Source organism: Hordeum vulgare, chromosome 1H, assembly GCF_904849725.1.
Source record: "Hordeum vulgare subsp. vulgare chromosome 1H, MorexV3_pseudomolecules_assembly, whole genome shotgun sequence".
NCBI lineage: Eukaryota > Viridiplantae > Streptophyta > Magnoliopsida > Poales > Poaceae > Hordeum > Hordeum vulgare.
In genome coordinates this window covers 161,271,810-161,295,803 of record NC_058518.1, presented here as the reverse complement: position 1 = coordinate 161,295,803, position 23,994 = coordinate 161,271,810, and the positions used below count along the sequence as shown (strand labels likewise).

Sequence of the window (23,994 nt, the reverse complement as noted above, 5' to 3'; positions counted from 1 at the left end):
TCTGATGTTTTTAATATTAAACTCGTAGTATATATTAAATGTTTTTTAAAATATTCATATCTTTTAAACCGTAACTCCAAATTTAACATATTATATATGGAATTTGATTAGAAAAATATGTAGAATTTAAATATGATATTATTTTATCTGTTAAACGTTTAATAAAAATACTATCTAGAATGCAATCTTAATAAATAAGTCATTATTCGTCTTTCTTTCATACCGGTACACATCCGGGTTGGGGATGAACACGTCAACAAAATCAGGATTGGAGATGAAACTGAAAGTCACTTGACTGATTCTTTGTACGTATTAAATCTGCATGCAAGCTGTGTTAAAATAGAAGACCTGTGAAAGTTTGAACTACACTTTTGTAGGATAAGACCATATTTGTTTGTGCTGTAACTATAAATTCTTAGATTATAGACCATTTTTTATAAACTAAGAGCGTGTGGTATTTCTTTCTCCCGTTGCACTGCACGGGCCCTTTTGCTAGTATTAAATAAAAAACATTTAGAAATAAAATGAAGTCCACTCAACTCGTGTCGCGGTTCACTCTTGTCTGAAAAAATACAGTTCTCTAGTCTCAATACGCAATCTTAACGCATTTATCTATCTATTCTATCTTCTATTATATACTAAAAGTAAAATACAGGTCGAAATGAGGAAATAATCTAGAAAATCTCACAATAATCAGAAACATCCAGCCATCAGTTTTACAACCTAGCTTATCCCAGCGGATGGATCTCAAAATAGAAGTGAAAGTTTAGAATATTTACCCACCTGTGCCATTAATTTACCCCTTCGTCACCCATCCATTAAATACATCTGATCCCATCTAAACAAGACAAGCTTACTAGCACACACGCCACCGCCGTTTGCATCTGACCCGAGCTTCCCTAGGTGTCCCGTCCCTTACCATGCTCCACGGACACGCCGGCTGGAATGGACTGTCGAATGGAGCCGATTTTCGCCAGTTTGTCGGCCGCCTCGTTGCCAGCTCGGAGGATGTGATGGAACTCATAGCCCTCAAAGCCTCCGGTCAGCTGCTCGACCAGAAAAAGGTAGCTGGCCATGTTAGCATCCCTCGCGTCCCACTCGCGAGTGACCTGCTGCACCACCAGATCGTAGTCGCCAAAGCAGAGGATGAACTGGACGCCGATCTCCTTGGCCAGCCACAGGCCGTGTAGGAGCGCTTTGTACTCCGCCACATTGTTGGATGCGGCGAAGTGTATCTACAGGATGTACTGCAGCCAGTCCCCCTTTGGAGAGGAGAGGACGATGTCGACCCCCAGGCCGGCGCGCATCTTCGAGCCGTCGAAGTGCATGCGTCAATGGGTGGAGTCAGGAGGCGGCGGCAGGTGCTGGGTCTCCGCCCAGTCGATAAGGAAGTCTGCCAAGGCTTGCGACTTGACGACGGTACGGGATTCGTACCGGATGTCGTGGTCGGCCATCTCTACTGTCCACTTGGCTATGTGGCCGGCCGCGTCCCTGTTTTCCATGATATCCCCGAGGGGAGCGGTGCTGACCACCGTCACAGTGTGCTCCTGGAACTAAGGCTTGAGCTTCTGGGCCGCCAGGAACACACCATAGCACATCTTCTGATAATGCGGGTAGTTTTGCTTGGAGACGGACAACACTTCACTCAGGTAGTAGACCGGTCGCTGGACCGGCTGCGCTCGGCCTGGCTTCAAGCGCTCGACGGCCATGACGATGCTGACTACGCGGCTAGTTGCCGCGATGTAGAGCAGCATCGGCTCTATGTCAGCCGGCACGGCCAACACCGGCGCACTACTGAGAGCGCGCTTGAGGTCGCGCAAGGCGTCGTGGGCTTTGTCGCTCGAGACAAAGCCGTCTGCCTTCCTGAGTAGGCGGTAGAGCGGGAGGGCCTTCTCTCCTAGCCGGCTGATGAAGCGACTGAGGGAGGCTAGGCAGCCGGTGACCTTGTGGACTTTGGCCAGGTTGGCCGGCTTGTCCATCCGCTCGATGGCTCGGATCTTCTCTGGGTTGGCCTCGATCCCTCGCTCGGAGACGAGGAAACGGAGGAGCTGGCCGGCTGGTACACCGAACACGCACTTCTCCGGGTTCAGCCGGATCTGAAACTCGCGCAAGCTCGCGAACATCTCCTTGAGATTGTCCAGGAGGGTGTGGGTTTCTTTCGTCTTGACCACAACGTCGTCCACGTAGACGTGTACGTTGTGATCGAGCTGCCCATAGAGGCATCGCTGCATGCAGCGCTGGAACGTTGCGCCGGCATTTTTCAGCCCAACGTCATGGTGATGTAGCAGAACGCCCCGAAGGGTGTAATGAAAGTTGTTTTCAACCGGTCGGACGGGTTTAGCTTGATCTAGTGATAGCATGAGTAGGCGTCCAGGAAGGACAGCAGCTCGCAGCCGGTCATCGAGTCGATCACTTGATCGATACGGGGCAGAGCAAATGGATCATTGGGGCATGCCATGTTCAGGCTGGTGTAATTGATACACATGCGCTAAGTCTTGTTCTTCTTCAACACCAGGACAGGGTTCGACAACCAGTCCGGGTGGAAGACTTCCATGATGAAGTCGGCTGCTAGCAGCCGGGCGACTTCTTCACCAATGGTTTTCCTCTTTGCCTCTAAGAAGTGGCGCAGGGGTTGCCTGACTGGTTTAGCGCCTGGCCGGATGTGAAGGAAGTGCTCAGCGAACTTCCTCGGGACACCTGCCATGTCTTTGGGGGACCATGCAAAGATATCCCGATTCTCACGGACGAAGTTGACGAGCTCGCTTTCCTATTTGCTGCTGAGGCCGTCCCCCACCACGACTACTTGCCGTTGGGATCAGCCGGGTCCAGAGGGATCCTCTTGGTGTTCTTGCCGGTGGTCGGCTGGAACTGGGCCTCCGCAGCCGGCTGCTTCAGCTTGGGCTTGGTCACGGCAGCTGGCTCGCGGGCAAGGGCCATGAGCTGGTCGACCTGCCGTCGCTCCTCGGCTATGACAAGTGGCTCAGCCAACTTGGAGCCGGGCCGAGCACACTCGACCGACTTCTTGTAGTCGCCCGAAACGATGATGATCATGTGCGGGCCTGTCAGCTTCATCTTCAAGTAGGCGTAATGGGGAACCGCCATGAACTTGGCCAGGGCAGGCCAGCCCAAGATGGCCTCGTAGGAGCTGGAGAGGTCGACGACCTCAAACCAGATCAGAGGAGCTGGAGAGCTGGAAGTTCTTCGCCGCGTCGAACAGCACGTCTAGCCGGACCCTGTCGATCGGCGAGCAGGAGATGTCGGGGACGATGCTGTTGAACAACGTTCGGGGCGGCTCTAGCTCGGACTCGAGGATGTCGAGCTTCTACATCGTGTCGCGGTAGAGAATGTTGATGATGTTGCCACCGTCGACGAGCACCCGCGTGAAGCGACAGGTGCTCCGCTGGGAGACGAAGGTGGAGTCCAGAACCAGCGCGTAGCCGCCTGGCATGGGCATCACAGCCCGATGGTCTTCGCGGCCCCAGGTGACCGGCTTGTCCGACCAGTGCATGTACTGGGGAACCGGTGGGATGATAGCGTTGACCTCCTGCGCGCGGCGGCACTGGCTTTGCTTGTCATCTGGCTCGCTAGTGAAGACGACATAGGTGGCATCCTGCTGTGGGAAGGCGTCGCGGTCCCTGTCGGCTCCCGGCCCGAGAGGCGGCGGAGGAGGCGGAGGCGTAGCCGGCAAGGCCTCGTCACGCGCGATCTTGGTGAACCAGGTGCACTGCCAAGTAGTGTGCATAGCCGGCTTGGCCCCGCTGTAGAACTTGCAGGGTCCGTCGAGCATGGCCTGCCATGGTTGCTTGCCTTCGTTGGTACGCTGGCGCTAGTTGGGACCTAGACCGTCCGCTAGCCGGCCGTCCTCGACCGCCGCGACCTGCCGGGAGTCCCCACGAGTGTCCGGCTGGTCAATCTTGCGCTTGCCTTGATCCGGCTGGGATCGGCCGGCCACCGGGGCGGCGGTAGGATTTCCGACCGTGTCGACGAGCACGGGGAGCTTCATAGAAGACTCGACCACGGCATACTGGTCGACAACAGCCATCAGTTGCGCGAGGGTGGAGGGTTCCCGACGCATGAGGTTGTGCTTGAGGAGGGTGCCGTCTCGGCACCCATCGATAAAGTACTGGATGGACTGCACTTCATGGACGCCCTCGCAATAGTTGCGGAGCTCGGTCCACCTCGTAAGGTAGTCGTGGAGCGGCTCGTTCGGACCCTGTACGCACAGGGCGAGCTGTCGTGGCCGGCCCGGGCGCTTGTACGTGCACGTGAAGTTCCGGACGAACGCCTCCTGGAAGTCGAGCCACCCATTCACGCTGCCAGCAGGCAGGCTGTTAAGCCAGGTGCGGGCCGAGCCGAGCAGCATGAGGGGTGCGTAGCGCACAGCCACGCGCTTGTTGCCGCCGGCGATGCCGACTGCAGTGGTGTAGCCGGTCAGCCAGTCTTCGGGCTTGGTGGAGCCGTTGTACTTGGGGGTGTCGCGGGCCAAGGTGAAGCCCCTGGGGAAAGTCTCGTTGAGGATGCGCAGCCCGAAGCACGACGGGCCGGCACTGCCTTCCTCCTCCGTGGCGTGGGTCTTGGCGATGCGGTACAGCTTGAGGCGTGTATCTTGATCGTGCAGCTCGCGTGCGCCGATGTGCTCGCCTACTGGGCCTCACAGCACAGCTGACCGGTCGCGCTCCTCGCATCGGCCAGTCTGAGCCGACTTGAGGTCTCCCTGACCAGCCTGGTTGTCAATAGCCGACAAGCTACGATCTCACCAGCCACGACTTCCAGTCTGCCGGCTGCCGCGACGGTTCTGGTTGTTACCATGTGAAGATGCCTGGTGTGTCTCTCGACGGTCGGCCGTGGGCCCGCCGGCGTCTTCACGGTTCCTTGAGCGGGAACTGGACGGCACGGCCTGCGCCTGCTGCGCGTTGGCCGCCTCGAGGAGGAGGCGGATACGGTCTACCTGCGCCTCGCGAGCCGAACCATCAAGGTCGCTCAGCTCGGCGATGGCAGCCTGCTCCGCCCGCATGTTTTGGACGGGGGTGTCGTAGAGGGGGCGGCCGCCTGCCAGCTCCTGGCCGACGATGGCCCCATGACGTCACGAAGGCGATCCGGCTCGGCCCGGGGTTAGCCGGCGTGATGCAGTAGGCGGCGGTGAACTCGCGTCGCGCAACCTCGAAATCGTGTTGGGTTGCCTCGAGCGCCTCCGCCTCGCGAAGTAGTTGCTAACGGTGTTTGTTGAGCTCTTGAGTGGCCACCGCTGGGTCGGCCACCTACGGCACGGGGGTGCGGAGCGACTCCAACGACGCACGGATCGGGGTCCGGTGGCCGGACGCCCCAGCTGCCGAAGTGGCAGTGAGCACCTCAACGCGACGGCAAAGGTCGACGACGTCGCTGGAGAGGCTGCTGCCGCCCGCCGGTGGCAGCGTGTCGTCGTCAGCCACGTCAGCAGGCTAGTGCTCTGCCACCACCGTGACATAGACGCGGTGCGAGCCGAACGAGATGATGGAGCCGTCCACAGGGAAGGGTCCCGCCCGGAACGTCGTTGTCGGCCCCATGGTGGGTGCCAACTGTCGTGGTATTTCCGGCACAGATGCCATAGGGTGGCTTAACTCATCGATTGGGGCCGATGGGCGCCGGCGGCGTCTGGGAATGGGTTTGGGCATAAGACGCATGACGCCGGTGTATCCAGGTTCACGGCCCTCCGGTGAGGTAATACCCCTAGTCCTGCCTGAGTGACTATATGAGGTCACAGTACAAATGGTGCTCCTCGAGCTGTATCGAGTGTGTATGTGTGTGCTAATGCGAAGGGAGCCAGCCCCTCTCTCGGGGGGTTGGGGGAGGCTTTATAGTGCAGCCCAAGCTATACAGTATTGGGGATAAGATCGGCGGTGGGACCCGGTTATCAGCCTATGGCCGGCCTGGGGGGCCCACCGGCTTCTGTGTCTTGTCATGGGTCCCGCCGGCCTGTGCAACGAGCGGTTCATGCGTCGGGCCGCCAGGGCACGTGCGCGGGAGGAACGAGGGCTACAGGGTCGTGCCGTCTAGCCGGCGTCGGTGTCGTCTAGGCTCCATGTACCCATGATGATGGCGCCATCATCCCGCTATGGCCCTAGCCTGCGTCAGGGGGCACTGTTTCCCCGCCTGGGGTCAAGAGTTCTCTTGTCTGTGTACCGCTGTATGACCTGATGGGACGGGGCAGTCCGTCCGGCTGGCAACCGGCCAGCCGGCCGGCCGTATCGCATTCGACCGTTGGAGAGGTGTTGGAAGGAAGGGTCGGCTACCGCCAGTCGGTCGTGAATATGGCTCAATGGAGCCGGCTACCGCCAGCCGGTCATGCAGGAGGGCCGGCTATAGCTAGCCGTCCTGGGGGCAGGTGGCCCCCTAATTGTCTTGGAGAAGGATAATCTCTGCCTTTGGTACACCCCGGGGTAGTATCCCCGACACGACGCTTCGCCATCATACCGCTCCCGGCACCACCCACCCACCCACAGCCGATGCGTGCCGCTAGAAAAGGCCATTTCCCCCGCCGGTTTCATGGCCGCCTCCATCCCATTCCCGTGTGTGGGCTTTGGAGGCCACGTAGGCGGGGGTACCGGCGGCTGCCAATCCACCACGCCCGCGAGTTGTTCGGCGATTTGCTTGTTCGGCCACGGACTCAGACGACGAGGACCACTCGTGGTTGTGATGGAGAAGGAAACCGAGGAAGACACCGCCGATGAAGAACACCTCATGATCCGTGCCGTGTTGGCCAGCCTGTTCGCGAACGATGCCAAATCGCGGCGAGGTGGCTCTGCACCGGGTCACCGAAACAGCAAAAAAATACATCGAATGGAGGGCTGGTGCATGCTCTATGTCGACTACTTCGCTGATGCTCCTCTGCGTGGCGAGAAAGTATTTTGGCGCCATTATCGAATGGGCTGTAAACTCTTCCTCGGAATTGTGAATGACATCGAGAGTTCGACGGCTATTTCATTTGCAAGAAGGATTGCACCAGCACGGTTGGATTCTCCTCACTCCAGAAGGGCACCACAGCTATGAGGATACTTGCGTACGGAGCTCCGAGTGATATACAGGAAGACTATGGACCCATGGCCGAGTCTACCATCATTGAGTGCTTGTATAAGTTCTGCAGGGCAGTGGTGGCAGTGTTTCGACCACAATATTTGCGATCACTCAATGTTGAAGACACTGCTCGGATCCTAGCACAGAATGCAGCAAGAGGGCTTCCTGGAATTCTTGGAAGCATCGACTGCATGCATTGGAAGTGGAAAAACTGCCCATTTGCTTGGCACGGGATGTATAAAGGCGCCAAAGGAGGTTGTAGTGTGGTACTTGAGGAAGTGGCCACAAAGGACCTATGGATTTGGCCCTCCTACTTTGGTATGCCAGGAACTCACAATGACATCAACGTACTGGAGTGCTCGAATGTCTTTGCAAAGCTTGTTAAAGGTCATGCTCCTCCGGTGAACTTCAAGGTCAATGGACGTCACTACAACAAGGGATATTATCTAGCAGATGGTATCTATCCGAGATGGTCCACATCTGTGAAGACTATCTCAAATCATGTGTGAGGAGCCAAGAAGTCACACTTTCCTAAGTGTAAGGAGGCTTGCAGGAAGGATGTCGAGCGAGCATTTGGTGTGCTCCAATCTCGATTTGCTGTTCTCCGGCACCCCGCTCTGACCTGGTTGAAATCTTAGATGTGGGGGTGATGAATTGTTGTGTCATCTTGCACAAGATGATCATTGAGAGCGAGCAAGAAGAGCCAGTGTTTGACATTGAACCATATTTCATGCAGGCTCCTCTTGCAGTTGTTGATCACCATGTACCGGCAACATGGGTTGCCTTCCTCAATACAAGCCAGGATATCCGAGACCCACAGGTGCATCAACAACTGTAGGACGATCTGGTGGGGAACCTATGGAGGCTCAAGGGCAACGCCTAGTTCGACTTGTTATAATTTGTGTTCGAATTATGAGCTTGCTTCGTTGAACTATTTGATTTGTATTGATTTCTCTGATGAACTTTGTCATAAAATTTTAGTTCTTGTTGAATTTGTGCCAAAAGTGAGCCGAATTTGCATCGAAACTCGGTTGAAACCAGCGTCTGGGGGTGACCTGGGAGGGCGGCTGGGAACCCGAGCCTCCCCCCCTCCCCAGGCCGAATTTAGCGTCGGTTCGCCCCCAAGCGGCGCTATCTCAGGCCCTTGGGGGCCTAGTGGTTGGAGATGCCCTTAGCTTTTTCTCTTCTTCCACCAAACAACATAGTCTCTCTCTCCCCTAACGAGTCACAGCGCGCTCACGCGCCATGAACGTAGAGATTGGACCCCTCTTTTTCTCTATCTCGTAAAAAGCTCGTTGCAGCCCATCCTCGTCATAGTTTGCTGCAACGAGTGCTCAAGGTGGAGAGCTACAACTATTATTGGAAGGAATTGCAATCGGTGTCGAGGGGAGTTACGACCATGAACGGCGAGCGTGGTGACCATGGAGCGGCGATGCACCAAGCAACACCCCGCAACGTGTTGTTTTCTCTACATGCTTCAACCAGCATTACAATTTTTGTCATCGCATTCTGCTACCGCAGGTGTCGCATTTTGATACATCGCACATGGTGTCGCGATTTTTGGTACAACCGTCAATGAAAAAAGCTACCTCCGGCGACGTGATTTGCTGCAGCGATGACGAAGTTTTGTGGTGGCGACAATGGTGTTGCGATTTTTGTTGCAGTCGGAAGCGGGAAAAGCTACCACGGACTGTCATTTTTGCTACAATCGATAACGAAAAATCTATCATCGACAACGTGATTTGCTGCAACGGCCACGACGAAGTTTGTGGTGGCGATGGCAAAGCTGCGAATTTTGTTGCAACTCGCAGCATAAGAAGCTACCACCGGTGGTCAATTTTGCTACAACCACAGAATTTTTTGCCCTAATGAAAAAAGTTGCGGTCGTTTACATGGAAGCTTCAACCCTAAATTGAAAAGTTTCAACCGGGAGAGAGCAACAATGGACGCCGGAGATGGAACCGAGTTCCTTCCCCGACGACGGTCATGGTCTCACTCTGCTTTTTGCTGCAACCCACGACATGGATGGGGATTTTTCATGCTGGAACCGGGGATAATGCGGCTTCAAGGCGGACAGCCGGCGGAGCTACGGTGGGGGTGGGGACTCGAGCGTTGCAGGATGGGCGGACGGCCGCACACGGCGAGGTGGATAGTGTGCGGATGCAGCAGAGACGTGCGGAGGGGGGGGAGAAGATCGGGACGGGGTGGGCGCAGCGGTCACGGGGCTTCTTCGTTGTTGTTGATCCGCCGTTGTCGGCATTTATTTTTTTTGCTCTTTCTCTGTCTTTTCTTTTGGGCGTGACAGTGCTGACTCCGCCCCAGCACCTATACCTGAATGGTTCGGTTGTTGCTTTGTAATACAAAGCAGGGGGCCTTTTTTGACGAAGATCGGGATGAAAGGGATGCATTGACTTAATCGAACAGTCACGCGCGAGTTAATCCGACGATGGGTACTCGACCGTCCCAAAATTGGGTCGGTGCATCGGCGCATAACACTGGCCTTTTATTTAGGGTTACAAGAGTAGTGCTATTAGAGCAACATGCAACTATAGAAGGGTGCTTCCTCATACAATAATTAAGTCGGATGCTATCTCATAATATGTGCAACAATAAAGAGGTGTAATTTCCATTGTTTTTCTGAATAGGTATTCATCATCCACACATTTTGTAACATATAATAAATTTCAAAATTCAGAGAGGAACACTCAAGGTTGAAGCACATGAAACATGAAAGTAAGAAGTTCTGGTGGGACGCGTCTGTTCTAATTCCGAGCTCATGTGAGCTCCGGTGAACATTAAAATCAAAAGAACGGAGAACCAATTCAAAAGAATCTGATTTTTTTTTGTGTGTGAAACATTGACAAAATGTTTGTTTGCTTATAATGTTTCATCACCATATGACATACGTGAAAATCGTTGCAAAAAAATTAATGCTTCAAAATGTATTTTCAAACACATTGTAGAGCATCAAGTTTTTTTTGCCACGTTCAATAAGTGACATTTCATGATGAAATCTTACAACCTATAAAAATATTTGTCGACATTTCATAGAAAAAAAATCAGAATGTTTTTATTTTTATTTTTATTGTTCACCCGAGCTCACAACTCAGGCTAAGAACAGCACTTTCGATTCTGCTCACAGATGTTCACGTGCGTTTTGACGTTAATGTCTACTCCCTTTGTACATAAGAGCATCTCCAATAGGCGTGGTAAAGATGTCGCGCGGGAAAAAAATGCGTTTTTCATGGGTGCGGCAGTGTTTGGCGCGCTTCAACACGCGCGGGAAAAAAACGCGCTAAATAAAACGACGCGCACGGATAGTTTTCGCGGTGTACAACGCGTCCTTTATAAACCGTGCGTGGGTTCTTGCAAACCGCCACTCCGTCGCCTTCTTTTTCGCCTCCGCTGCGTCACTCCCCCCCCCCCCCCATTCCCTCCCCCCCTTCTTCCTCGTCGCCGACGCTCTTCTTCCTCGCCCTTGCCTCTCCCTCCTTCGTCGTCACGATGCCGCCGCGCCCCCGGAGCAGCTCCGGCGTCCGCGCTCGCCTCTCCAACGTGTTCTACGTGGAGATATGCTCTGGGGACATTCGCCTAGGGCTCGACATTTTTAACACCGCCGAGGCGGTTGCCCGCGCGTACGACGCGGCGGCGCGGCGGCTCTCCAAGCCGCGTGCGTAGATGAAGTTCGGACAAGCGAGGGGGCGCAGGACCGCCACATCCAGGCGAGGCGTGATCGCTTCCTCCTCATCGCCGAGACGGACGAGCAGGCCATGAAGGCGTGGCGCCAGCGCTTCCCACGGGACGTCATCGACGAGCATGAGTTCTGAGCGCGACAAAGGACGGTGCGAGCCGGTGAGCATGCAGAAAAGCATGAGCGGAAGGCTGCAGCGCTAGCCCGGTGCGACCTCGAGGAGGCGTCGACATGTGCGAGGACATGAAGGAGGCGTCGACATGGAGCGACAAGGATGATGCTTTCCTCACGTCATACTACACCACTGAGAGAGCGATGAGTAGTAGTTTATCTTGTTTAATCTAGGTAGTTTATCATTTCCGTTCATATCATTTAGGCTTGGACTATGTTAACAATGATATGAACTTTTTATTACTGATTTATCATTGTGTTTTTTATCTTCAAAAAGCAAAAGTTATGTTTATGCTCAGCACGCACGTTTTAAATTTGCAACGCCAACTGGAACGCTATAACAGGGCTGCAAAAATAATAGCACACGCATGTTAAAGATGCTTTAAATACTTGTTTTAAAGAGAATTAGACCAATTTTTTTCAACTACAATTATTTAAGTACACAATAAGTAAAAAACAAGACCTTCGCCCTCACTTCCGTGACAGCTCAGTTAAGGCTTCCCAAAGTATGCTCCAGGTAAGGAGTGAGAATATTCAAGGCAATCAGGTCCTGTTCCATTGCAACGAAATCATTGAAAATAAGTTTTATTACCATGTCAGGTCACGATTAACCGATCCATGTATCGGACCCACGGCTAGATCACACATAGCTGTTGTCTTAACTCTCAACACATCAAACAGGTCTACAGATGACATTAAAGTAGGAAGCATAACAGTAACAGGTCAAGGTTCCGCCTGGAATCATCAGGTCAAGAGTCTTGAAAGCTGGGCGATGCCTGTCCTGTCTTCGACAGATTCAGTTCTTAGAGAGCTTTTGCAGTATGATGGAATTCGTCACACTGTTGTCTCAGTCTCACATGAAGTCGTCCTCTAGTTCCTGCAGGGTCTTGCTACCAGACGCAACCTGCTTGTTCGAAGTCATCTTGTCCTGGACCATCAGGCCCTTGTAACTCCTTATTTCAGCCTGCTTCTCCTTCTCGAGCCTCTCCATCTCTTCCTTACGTTTCTGAAACCAAATAAAAGTTGTCTGGTCAACAGATTCGTGACAGCCAGTTTTCTGTACAGCAAACAAAAACTAAAGGCAAGTAACTTGTAATAGCCTGATACTCAAGTACTACCTCCGTACCAAAATATAAGACGGTTTTGTAAGGTAGCTTACCAAAACGTTTTATATTTTGATACAGAGGTAATCCTCGAAAACAAAATGAGATGCGCTCTGCCAACACATGGGATGATGAATAGCTTACTTTGTCTCTAAGCTGCAACTTTCTTTCAGCCTTTTCCGCAGCACTGACGGCTTCTCTTTCAGCTACAGCGGAAGACATCAGGCTGTAAATACTTAATACAACAACTGATCACAACTAGCAAAAACACAGGACGGGATATATGGTTCATCATGCCTTCTGTTTTAAGTACTAACAAATAACCGAAAGGAAGATGGCAAATGTTTGTGCAGTGCTTCAACCCATTTTCAAGTTCTAATACCTAAAATTTTCATTCTTTTCTACCTATCTAGATGCAAGTTCCACCTTTAGAATTCACAACAGTCTAGCCTGCACTTGCATTAGACCTGGTCTAGCCTAAATTGCACACCAGTTCGTCATTCCCCTTGAAGCATCCTCGAAAATTATAGGTGCAAAACAAACATTATACGTTAAGTCAAAAACAAAAGGCATGTTAAAAATGCAACTAAAATGAGCATACAAGATATATTCCGGAGAGTAGTCATGTACCCTTTAAGTCAGGCGTCCTCTCCACCTTTGTCTTGTTCAACCGATTGATAACCTCATTGATTCGCTTTTCTACTTGAACAGTCCGAACCTGCAAACATGTCCGTAGATCAGGGACATGGTAACTATGACTCATTCGCTTTGGTTTAGATATTCCCATTTTAAAAAATAGCATGAGTAAACAGAACCAAGTGCATTAACAGAGAGAATATCCACCAGCAGAAAAGAAAAATACTGGCGAGCTTTTAAAGGTAATCTTAGTGGTACGGATTCAGTGTTTACAAAATTGAACAATTAATGCACTGAAATGGCATATTGCAAATCAAGTTCCATGGGAGAGGTATACAGGACCCAATTCACACAATCTATGCAGGTTGCAGTAAGAGATGGCAACAAATCGGCACCGTTAAAAGCATAATGTGGTTCAGAGAAGGATGGAATGAGCACATACGATACAAACTTCAAGAGCTAGTAGGACGGAGGATTTACAGAAAGAAGACACATTTAAATAACTAATTTATTCTAACAATTGCCGACAATACAGAAAAATCTCATCAATACATAGTCAGATCTCAGATACAATGAAAACATCAATAATTATGAAAACAAACTATTCTCTGGAATGCTTACTCAATGCCAATTCTGCCCTAAAGCCCTCGAAACTCACTAGCAACTAGGAACGGGCAACAGCATGGATTATGCAAAGGTTGTCACGCAGATCAAGAAAACATAGCTTTTCAATAGGGAACCCTGTCCGACATATACTTAGGCCTGTTTGGCAGCACGGTTTTCCCAAAACGTAGTAATCTAAAACCTAAGTATCCCAATGCCTGCGCAATGAATGCTTCAGTTACTAAAAACGGCAGTTTTTCTCAGTCAGTTTTTAAAAAAGAGGCCAAGGCCTCTTATGAAATACTGCAAAAAAAAAGGTACTATACATGTTGATGCCAAACACATCTGAGTATTTGAAACCATGGTTTCTACAAAATCACAGTATTCTCCACAAAAAAAAGAGCTGCAAAACGTAGCCTTAGCGATCTTACATACTAGTCAAATTTATACAAGGCACAAACTTCCAAATTCTAATAGGGAGTAAATTATGTTCTCAGTCAGTAAACTTATTCAAATCATCATGTCAAATAGAAAATTAGGAGAATGGATAGATACAAAGAGTGTGACATAAAAATAGTGAAGAAGGACCTAGGGAAAATAATGACTTCTCACCAGTTTAGAGTTGTGAAAGCCAACTTGACCCACATCCATGGATGGTGTCTTCTTCAGATTGTACCATGGTGTATAAACCACATCAACATTATTCACCTTATTACCTATAAATGATAAACAGGAAAATTAGATGTGTGTGAGTAAAGGAAAACAAGCAAAGGTACAGCAACAAATTCATGTCACATAACAATGTCTCCTCGGTTAATTTATCCAACCTTGAATGGAATTCGCTTTAACAAGCTGGGCACAATCTTCCAGCAAACCATCGCTTATGTCATCCATTGTTTGACCTTTATTCAGTCTCAAATATACATGAGCAGAGGACATCTTATCTACATGGAACCTGTGTTCAAGAAAAGTTGTTGAGGCTCAAAGCATGATAAAATGATTCTACATGACTTGAAAGAAATTTACAAGAGTATCCATGAAAAAATTGCATCTAAATAAATTTAACTTTAACCAACATTGTCAGTGGGACCCATTGTCAGTGGGACCCATTGTCAAGGCAGGAAACTATTCCACTCCAATGAGTTGTTCGTGCATTGCCGCTCAAGTACTGTTCAAAATATCGGCCAATATATAAGTTAATCAGCTAGTTAATCCCTACTCAGAGGGTGACTGATATGGATAGGTCCATTCAACGTATCAACTGGCCAAGGCAATTAATTGGTCTGACAGGCTGCTGATCAGGTGTAATAAGGAAGCTGGTTCCTTGCCGACGGTGCGCACACACCTCCAGCAGCTCAAACTCGCCTCTCGTCGGTCAGAAATGTTGCCAGCTGCTGCCAGCACCATCTGCCCGCTGCTGCCCCAGCCTGAGCTGCCACTGGCACTCCCCAAGAAGGTGTGTGTCGGCCCAATGGGAACTAGGGTACCACGGCCCGTCTGTCACTGGCCCAAAGGATAACGTGTGGGCCGGCCCAAGGAATGCTGCCCTGCCCCGGCCGCTCCGGAGGAAGCAGCCTCGCGGCGGTATGTCTCACCAGGCCCCCTTGCCCCCAGTCCAAGCCCTGCTGAGGTTTTCAAGCGTCAGGCCGCCTCACGAGGCTTGGTGTGCAGCGCCGGCGGCAAGGCTCCATAGAGAAGAATAGCAGGTACAGTACCAGCCGGCACGGACAGGGAGGACTTCCCCTTTGGTGATTAAGGCGCAGCGCCAGCTGCCCCTCCAAAAGCAGGATACAAAGCTTACTATTTCGGTGATAGAGGATCAGAACAGATTGGTGCTGCAGGACGGACGTCATCGCCGAGCCCACGAGCGTGTCACGGACATCACTTTACCAAGTGAAGACCACCTTTAGTCAGGATAGGCCAGGCTCCTGTCCCCCTTCAAATTGCCACCCTGTGGCCACCCTTTCCCGCTGATATTTTCGGGGAAAAAGATCGAGGCACTACAAAGGGGGAAGGGCCACATCCAGGTAAGGGGATCGAGCCATTCTCTCCCCAATCCGTGCACTGGAGCCTCAAGCTCCTTCTTTTTCAAAGCAACAAAATCACAAGCAAGAGTAGGGTTTTACGCCGCACGGCGGCCCGAACCTGTATAGCTCGCGTGCCCTCATCGTCTCCGGTGAGGAAGAGTGAACTCACCGTCGATCTTGCTGTGTTTGTCATCGTGTTGCAGGTCGCAAGCCAAGCCCCTAGTGTTCGAACCTTGTTCTTGCAAAAGTCATTGGACCCAAATCCCAGACTCCCAACATTTGGCGCGCCGGGTAGGGGGACTTGCCGTCTTCGCGCCCTTGACCTCGACACCGGCCTCGACATGGACGAAGTCGCCGCCCACCAAAACGCGTCGCGCACCGAGCCACCACCAGGGCACCCGCAGTGCCTGCCACCGTGCCCATTGGGGAGCATGTGGACTCCTCCATCCACCCATCGATGAACGAGCAAGCGTGTGGCCGCTCCACCACCGTCTCCTCACTCGCGCGCCGCACCCGCCTGCTCCGCACGCCGCGCTGCTCATGGCTCAAGAGCTTCTGCGCTACCGCCCCGCCAACGACAGCTACAACGCCTGGCTCGAGCACATCACCGAGCTTGTCGAAGCTGCGCGCAACGCTCCGAGTCACGACGGTCAGGCGCCCTCCCTCTCCCAAATTCCTCTTCTGCTACGCGCCGACCAAGCCAAGCACGATGCTCCTCCTCCTCTGGCCCTACGGGTTGACGGCGCCGGCAGGTGGCGGCGACAGCTGCCATATCGTCCACTGCACGCCCCAAGATCGCATCCTCCAAGACGTTGCCGCTCCCGAGCGCCAGCATAGGCGACTCTCAACGAGGCGTCGCCACCACTGGGGCTACCTGGCCCTCGCTCCTGAGCTGCGCCGCGTGGTGTGGCCCGACAAGTTCAAGCCAGAGCTACGAAAGCAGCACCAACCCCACGGAGTTCCTTCTGGTCTACACCATCAGCATCCGAGCCGCGAGGGGAGACAACCGGGTCATGGCAAACTGGTTCCGCATGGCCCTCAAGGACGTTGCATGCGCATGGCTCCTAAACCTCCCTGAGGCGTCCATCTCTTCATGGAAGAACCTATGCGCAATTCGTTGCCAACCTCACGGGCACGTCCATCTCTTCGTGGAAGAACCTATGCGCAGTTCGTTGCCAACCTCACGGGCACGTTCGACCGCCCCTCACGTTCAACGACCTGCAAGCCGTGCGCCAGTGCCTTGACGAGCCCCTCAGCAAGTTCGTCCCGCAAGTTTGTCTGGTGCTTCTCTGCCAGGTGCGCAATAGGATCCCAAAGGCCTCCGACGCCGCAATCATCTCCGCCTTCACCAGCAAGGTCACTGGCGCAAAGATGCGCGAGAAGCTCTCCGTCAGGGACGAGCTGGACTCCATAGCGGATCTTTTCGTCCTCGTCGACCACTACGCCAAGGCCAAAGAGGGACACCTGCTCCACCACAACGACCCTGACACCGAGCCTGGAGCAACAAAGTCCAAGGGCAAGGACCCGAAGCGCAAGGACCCTGTCGTGCTTGCAGCAGAGCCTAAGCAGAAGCGCGACCGCGACCGCGACGCAACGCCTAAGAAGCCCTTCTGCGCCTACCACAACGTGAACTCCCACAACACCGAGGACTGCTACGAGCTCAGGCAGCTTCGCGAGGGCCGCACCAGCCACCGCGGTGGCCACCAAGAGGGCGGCAGGGGCCGCGGCGGAGGTGGCCGCTAGGGTAACAACAACCGTCAGGGCTGGCAGGACCAGCCGCGGCAGGCTGACCTTCAGGCCAACATCGTCCCTCCACGCGCCAAATATCAGAAGCCCCGCAGGGTTGCCTGCATCCTCGACAGGTCCCAAGCCCCTCCGTCCAATCACCACTTCAAGCAATTCTCTCGTGACGTGAACGCGGTCCCCCCGACGCTCGAGTCCACCAGTCGCCTCAAGTGGTCCGAGCTCCCCATCGCCTTTGACGCCAGCGACAATCCCAAGTCCACGAAGGTCGTGCGCTCTTCCGCTATTGTGCACTCCCACTATCAGCAATGTGGCAGTCACCAAGACGCTCATCAACGGTGAGGCAGGGCTCAACGTGCTTTCTGTCGAGACCTTCAAGACGCTTCAAGTGCCCTACGAGTGCCTGATGCCCACCAGGCCTTTCTTAGGTGTCACCGACGACTCCACCATTTCCCTGGGGCAAGTGCGCCTTCCCGTCACCTTTGGCACCCGCGAGAACTACCACACGGAGTTCATCGACTTCGATGTGGCACACATCGGCCTGCCCTACAACGCCATCTTGGGCTACCCGACGCTCTCCAAGTTCATGGTCATGACCCACCACGCCTACGGCCTCATCAAGATGCCCGGCTACAACGGCACCATCACCATCCGCTGCGACGAGAAGGACGTGGTACGCACCCTCGAGCATACCTACAAGGCCGCCACCACCGCATACCCCGCCGACGAGGACATCCTTGGGCCTGCCGAGGAAGCACTCGCCAAGAATAAGCCTCTGCTCCCTCAGGAGCGGGCCGGGTCCAAGAGGGTGTCGCCGGATGAGGGCAGCACAAGCCCCTCCCGCGCTGTCGGCGGTGCCCCCTTCCCCAAATAGGAAGGCACGCTCCTCACCTCCCTTCGGGCAAGCTCTGATGTACCAGGCATGCCCGGCCTCCCGAGGAAGGTGGTCGAGCACCACTCAGCCGTGCGCCGGAGCGCGCGGCCCATCAACAAGCCCCAAGATGCAGGAATCACCCACGAAGCCCCCCACCCCCGTCTCCAAGTCGTGCGGCAGCAGGTGCATGTGCGTTGATTTCGTCTCCCTCAACCACTCGCGAGGCACTACCCTCCATCTCCGCTCATGCGTGTGCCTATCAACCCAGAGAGCGCCACATCCATCTTCACGAGGCTGGCGCGCATGAGCTTGGAGTCCCGCATCACGGGCGTGGTCCACGACCACCAACCGGCCCACCGCGGCCCCGATAATGACGGCGGAGGATGTTCCGGTACCAAACACATGGAACGCCCTCCATCACCGTAAGTTCTTCCGTGCTCCACTGATACGTGCGAGACGGAGTTGTACACGCTCCAGGGCTCTCTCTACCCACGCTGCCTTCAGCACGTGAGAGTCCCTTTCCACTCTCGTGGAAGCCCCATGCTCGGTGCTGGCGGATACCCAATGCTCAGACATGACGGACTTTTTGACAATGAGGGCGCTTTTCAACTGCATCAACCTTAGGTTGATTCGTGTCCGTCACGGTAGCGTTTCTGTCGTCCAATGAGTGCGCTTTTCAGCTGCATCAACCTCACGCTGGCTCGTTTCGAATACAGCAGCATGTAGCTTTTTGTTATGTAATGAACCTGCTTCATGCATCAGTAAAGCTCACTTCTTCCAGAATTCCTAGCGCTTGCAGCTGAGCATGCCTCTCGAAGGGCGCGCGCTCGTGATCTCCCATGTGTGTATCACGCGAGTGGGGGCTAGGCGCGGTGTCTGGGCTCTCGTCAATCCCTGCAGCACAACAAAACCCAAGCGGCTGAGATCTGGCTCACGGGCCTGCTCCCTTGTACGGCACCTCACCAGGTCGTTGGTGCCTGGGTCTCCTCGCATAACATCCACAAGCAACCTCGCGAGCGCGCCCTGCTGGGCCCCTTGCAAAACTCGGTAGTTTCCCTAATGCAGGACATCGAAGGCTTCAGGAGCCCCTCCTTGAGAGGCCTCGCGAGCAGCACCCCGTGGGCAGAAGGCCTCGCCAGCTAAGTCTAAGTGCACCCCTCGGGTTCCTTCTCTCCCGTTTCCCTCTCAAGGCGTCCTGATTTCCGTATGCCTTATAGTCCACTCGAAAGATATAACTAATAACGGATAAAGATATGCTTAAGAACTCCAACAGTAAGTTGATCAGGTACTATCGGTTGGGACGTGATACAAAACTACCACTGATGGGAAAGCGATAAGAAGCCTGAAAGTGATTCTTACACAAGATACGATGACAGGAAGGGAGTTCGATCAGGAATGGAACCGAAGAATATGAAATTGGCTCTCAACCCAGGCCTTGCTTTGTTTACATGTCCTATCATATCGAATAAGGGCACAAGCCGCATGCACATCAAGGGGGGACTCTGAGCATCGTGTCCCAGGATCTCTCACCAGCCCTAAGATCCCTACACCCTCTGGCCACAAGCCCTAAGATCCCTACACCCTCTGGCCTTGCTGAGCCCTCCTCCTGGCATGCCAACGACGGTGTAGCCCGCCTCAGGGGCTAGGTCCCAGCGACGCAAGGCATGAAAGGCAACTTAAGAAGGGAAGAAGGGCCTCGGGAGAAAGGCGGAGATGCACAAAGTATCGCAAGCATTAAGTGTTTACTATAGAAAGTGTCGTCGGAGTGTTTTCACGCCCTTCGGGGCCGCGTCTACCCTTTTCGAGGAGGAAGAATGAGGGGAACTCACGTTGCATCGCCTTGATCGGTGTCGTACGCGGAGGTTTCGCCGTCCTCGCCGGACCCCTCCCTGCCAAGGGCGAACAGCTCTAGTAGGCTCACCACCGGGCCTTCCACCGCCCTCGTGAGTTCGTCTCGAAGCCCCTCGGGGCTGGAGATAGAAACTGGACGAGCTTGAAGTTGTTGTCGATACACAACAGGTTGCTGAAGATACGGGTGGACGCCTAGGCGAGGAGGTCGCGGCACTCGGCGTTGCGGATCTCATTCCACTGGGCAGAGCCTACCTCCAGTCGCTCCACGAGCCTCGTAAAGAAGGCCAAGTAGCTGGCGTCATCGGTCTCCAAAGGGTTTTGCACCCTCTCGACGGAGAAGGCGGCCACGACGCGACGGGCGCGCTCCGCGAGCTCCTGGAACATCTTGGAGCGCTGGTGCTACTCCCCACGTCTCCGGGCAGCTTCATGACGGGTCCTCTGTGCATTGTCGCTGATGGCTCCCACCTGCACCTGAAGTTGCTCCAGCTCGCAACGGGTTGCGGCCTGGAGTACTTTCGCGCTCACCGCCTCTGCCTCTGCCGCTGCCAGCTACTTCTTGAGTTGGGCGACCACGGCGTCAAGGTCACCGTGTCTCTTCATGAAGCGTTCCTCCTGCTTCTGCAACTTCTTGATGTAGTTGCCGGCAAGGACCTCGGTTCTTTGCGTGATCTCGCCCTGGGCCTGCTACTCGGCCTCCGCTTGCACTTCACGGCCTTCTCGTCTAGCATGGCGTTGGCTTTCGCAAGGCGCTCCTGGTAGGAGGCCTCACCGACCGCCATGTAGCGCTCTAGGTTCTCCAGGCGCTCTCGCTCCCGCTCCTGTTCGATGGTGGTCCGCAACAGCTCCTGCTCTCGGACCCCCATGTCCAGCTCCAGGACAGTCACCCTACTCTCGCGTCGGGCAACCACCTTCTCGCGAGAGGCAAGTTAAGCCTCACGGGCCGCTGCGCAAGGGCCTCCTCCTCTAAAGCCAACTCCTGGAGGCGCCGAGCGGCCTCCCCTACGTCCCGGATCGCCCCGTCAAGGAGCTCACGGGTCTTCTGGACGGCCTCCCCGCTTTCCTTCCGCGTGGCGGCGGCTTAGTGGCGGCCCAGCTTGACGGCCACGTCCAGCTGCCGCCAGCCTTCCGAAAGCGACCTCGCTCCCGACGGAGCTCCTCCTCGGCCATGAGGTCGGCCTCCACGGAGAGGAGAGCTAACCAGGCATGACGCAGGGCCCGCTCCGCAGCAAAGAGTTATGCCTCAGCAGGGACAGCACCCAAGATGCGCCCGGTCCCCCCGGCTCTGGCCTCGATGCCCCAAAGGGCCCGAGGGCTGCCGCGCCAGCAGGCTGATCCGGGTTTCCACCCCGAGAGGTCTCTCTCTCCTTCGGGCGGCCAGGATCCCCCTCGACCTCCCTTTCGGCCGGCAGCTCAACCGCCTGGGGAGGATAGGCTGCGGCCGCCTCCAACTCGGGGAGATCGGGCGACCGTTCAGGCCCGTGATGTCCAACGCGTTGGGGCCCATCTCTCCCTCGATGCAGAGCTCATCCAGAGGGACCCCAGGGGCGGCGGGACGGAGGCCGCGGGCTCGGGCTCGGCGTTCCCGCCACGCTCCTCCGGAGGCAACGGGGGGCACTGGCGCAACTCCTGTTTCTAGCTCCTGTTGGACCTCGGGCGCGATCACAGCATCCTAGCCCTAGGCTCCTTCCTTCTTCCTCCTCTTCATCGGCGAGGCGCTCCTCCTGCACGGTTGGGGCTCAAACCCAGCTTTGCGAAAGGGAGCGGAGAGCGCGAGGGGCGTGCAAGGAAGGAGATTTACTCGTCCTGGGGAATCCATCGCCTCCTCCTCGGCTTCACCCCCGGGTAGCTGTTGTAGTCGCTTCCCTGAGACTTGCTTGGTCCTCCTCGGACCTCCTCACAAGGCCTGGCTAGGCCTCCTCCCGAGACCTCGGTCGGGCGAGGGCGCCCCACCAGGCACGGGGCCCTTCGTGCCGGGGGCCTCCTCTCCCTCCGGGGACACGAGCCTCTACTCCCATCGAACGTTGTTGTATCTTCCTGCTCACCTGCCTCACATTGAGTGCCTCACAAAGCCCCCTCCTGAATCTGGTCACATTTCCTCCTTTCCTCTATCCAGTGCGTTGTATGAAAGTAGGGTATCGGTTAACCCTCTGCATGTTGAGAGAAATAAAAGTAGTGGGGTTGATGAGGTGGCATGTGTGCATTTTTGTGACAAAAAGAAGTTGTGGGGATCAACTACTTAGGCATATAGGACGAGCTCAACCTAGATTTCTAAGGACAGGCTGAGACGCTGAGTCGATGGAGGTGCGTGTGTTTGGTTGCCAGTGTGTGTGAGATATGCTGGGGCAGGAAGCTCCTTTTGTTCATGACATGGGGAGTATGTGTCTGCATAAGATTTGCTTGAATCGATGGGTGCTAGCCTCTAACACTGACAACCCCGCACCGAGTTAGGTCAAGGGAAACACAATGAAGTATGTTTCCCTGGAGCCAGGACCATTTATATCATGCTGGACGGACCCAAGGACATAAACAGGCATCAAAGTTCCAAACAGGGTGCCTTACTGCATCCTGCCAGCCTGGTCAGGCAATACATGGGCAACCAAATGACGCTAAAGCACACTCTATGTTTTGACCATGTCCCACAGCTATAATTGTTCAGGGGCAAGGGCCAGTTGCACAAGCGGAGGCTTAAAGCAGGACCAGCAGGTTGCGGATGAGAAATTTGGTGGCGGCGTCTTTAATTTGTGGGTGAGGCGACGAGAGGATGGAGTAAGAGGTGGTGGACTCATTTGGGCTTATGTTCAAGGGTAGGAGCAAGATGGCTTGGATCTTTTGCTCATATGTTAATATATATTGCTATATTTTGAACAAAATTTAATCGGATTGTGAAACGAACTAACAAACTACCCTTTTATGAAGTGACAAACCGTGAACCCAATTTACAGTGAAAAGATAATCAGGCAGCTATGATTCTAAGTTCCAACATACTCCCTCCGTCCGGAAATACTTGTTACAAGAATGGATGTATCTAGATGTATTTTAGTTCTAGATACATCTTTTTTTATTCATTTGTGCGACAAGTAATTCCAGACGGAGGGAGTATTATCCTCGCCGTGATTGTTGTTCATGGTGACATCAATTAAGAACACCCATCAATCCATTATTCAAAACTCACTGGGACAGCATTTCACAGTTAACTAACAACAATTTCTGACAGAAAGCAAGCATGTCCCGTTTGTAAAAGTCAACTACTGCTCACTCAAGCTATGCATCTAAAAACAGCATTAACACAGACAACAATATCCTGATCTGGTATAATCAATAAGGAAACAGCTGCTAACCATAAGCAAACTACTGTGAACTAACAACCAACTCCCGTCTAGAAAACCTACTCTGCAAACCAGAGAAACATCCTTGTCCCATACTCCCATGAATCATTCTTCCGTTACTATGGCATCAATTCAAGACGCACAAAGAAATACATAATGACAGGAAAAAAAAGGTCTGGGTAGAATGAAAGGGCCGGTACCAGATGTCCTCGGGGAAGCCGTACTTGATGAGGTCTTCGTTCTCATGCTTGTCCAGCCCCATGAAGATGGTGTAGTCCCCGGCGTCGGGCCGTGCCTTGAAGTAGAACACCATCCCGAGTCGCTTTCTGGCAGCCGGCCCAAACGGATAGAAGAAGGGCGCGGGACTCCGGGGATCGGGCGGCGAAATTGGGCGATTGGGGGCCGGGAACTACGGCTCAGACTCCAGGGGCGAGGAAGGGTTGGGGGGTCCTGGAGAGAGGAATCGGGTGGGGGCGATTTCTAGGGTTTCCTGCGCGTAGAAACGAAGCTGAGTAGAAGATGTCGTTTTACTTTTTTTATTAAAGAGGTTATCTCTTTTGTTTTATTTGTGTTTTTGCCATGTTCGTTCGCGTTTATGCACTCGCACAAAAACGGTTTCGAGTCAAGCGAGCCACTGGTCAGCTAGCTTTTGTTCACGACCCTCGAGCCAGCAGCCCAGCCCTCCCGCTATTTCACGCATACTCACAGCGTGACGGCGCTGAAAAGATAGTCATTTTAACCGCGCGCTACCGTTTCGGTCTTTCCAGCGGACGTATAAAAACAACTTACGCGGCATATGTAATTCAGCGCACGTGAGGAAACTCATCACACGTTGCTTATTTGCTACGCCCGCTCCCACGCGCTGAACTCTCGAGCGCTCGCGTGAAACTCCACCTACCCATCCAGTCGCGCCGCTCTC

General features: G+C 53.7%; 1 protein-coding gene across 1 annotated transcript; it reads right to left on the bottom strand.

Annotated features, from left to right (window-relative positions):
• Positions 1–11,481: 11,481 nt before the first annotated feature.
• LOC123427817 (coiled-coil domain-containing protein 25) lies at positions 11,482–23,622 on the bottom strand. Its single transcript, XM_045111949.1, has 6 exons — positions 23,276–23,622; positions 14,082–14,209; positions 13,867–13,970; positions 12,646–12,733; positions 12,160–12,221; positions 11,482–11,918 (listed from the first exon to the last, which is right to left on the bottom strand). Exons 1-6 carry the CDS (start codon positions 23,386–23,388, stop codon positions 11,766–11,768), a joined length of 648 nt encoding a protein of 215 aa, XP_044967884.1. The 5' UTR covers positions 23,389–23,622; the 3' UTR covers positions 11,482–11,765.
• Positions 23,623–23,994: the final 372 nt, after the last annotated feature.

What these genes read in the sequence shown, in the direction of transcription:
- LOC123427817 (XM_045111949.1), bottom strand. Translation starts at nt 23,388, where the DNA reads ATGGTGTTCTACTTCAAGGCACGGCCCGACGCCGGGGACTACACCATC. An exon ending in GCTTTCACAACTCTAAACTG is followed by an intron (nt 12,734 to 13,866) that starts GTGAGAAGTCAT and finishes ACATGTTTGCAG; the next exon opens with GTTCGGACTGTTCAAGTAGA. An exon ending in AGTTGCAGCTTAGAGACAAA is followed by an intron (nt 11,919 to 12,159) that starts GTAAGCTATTCA and finishes ATTTGGTTTCAG; the next exon opens with AAACGTAAGGAAGAGATGGA.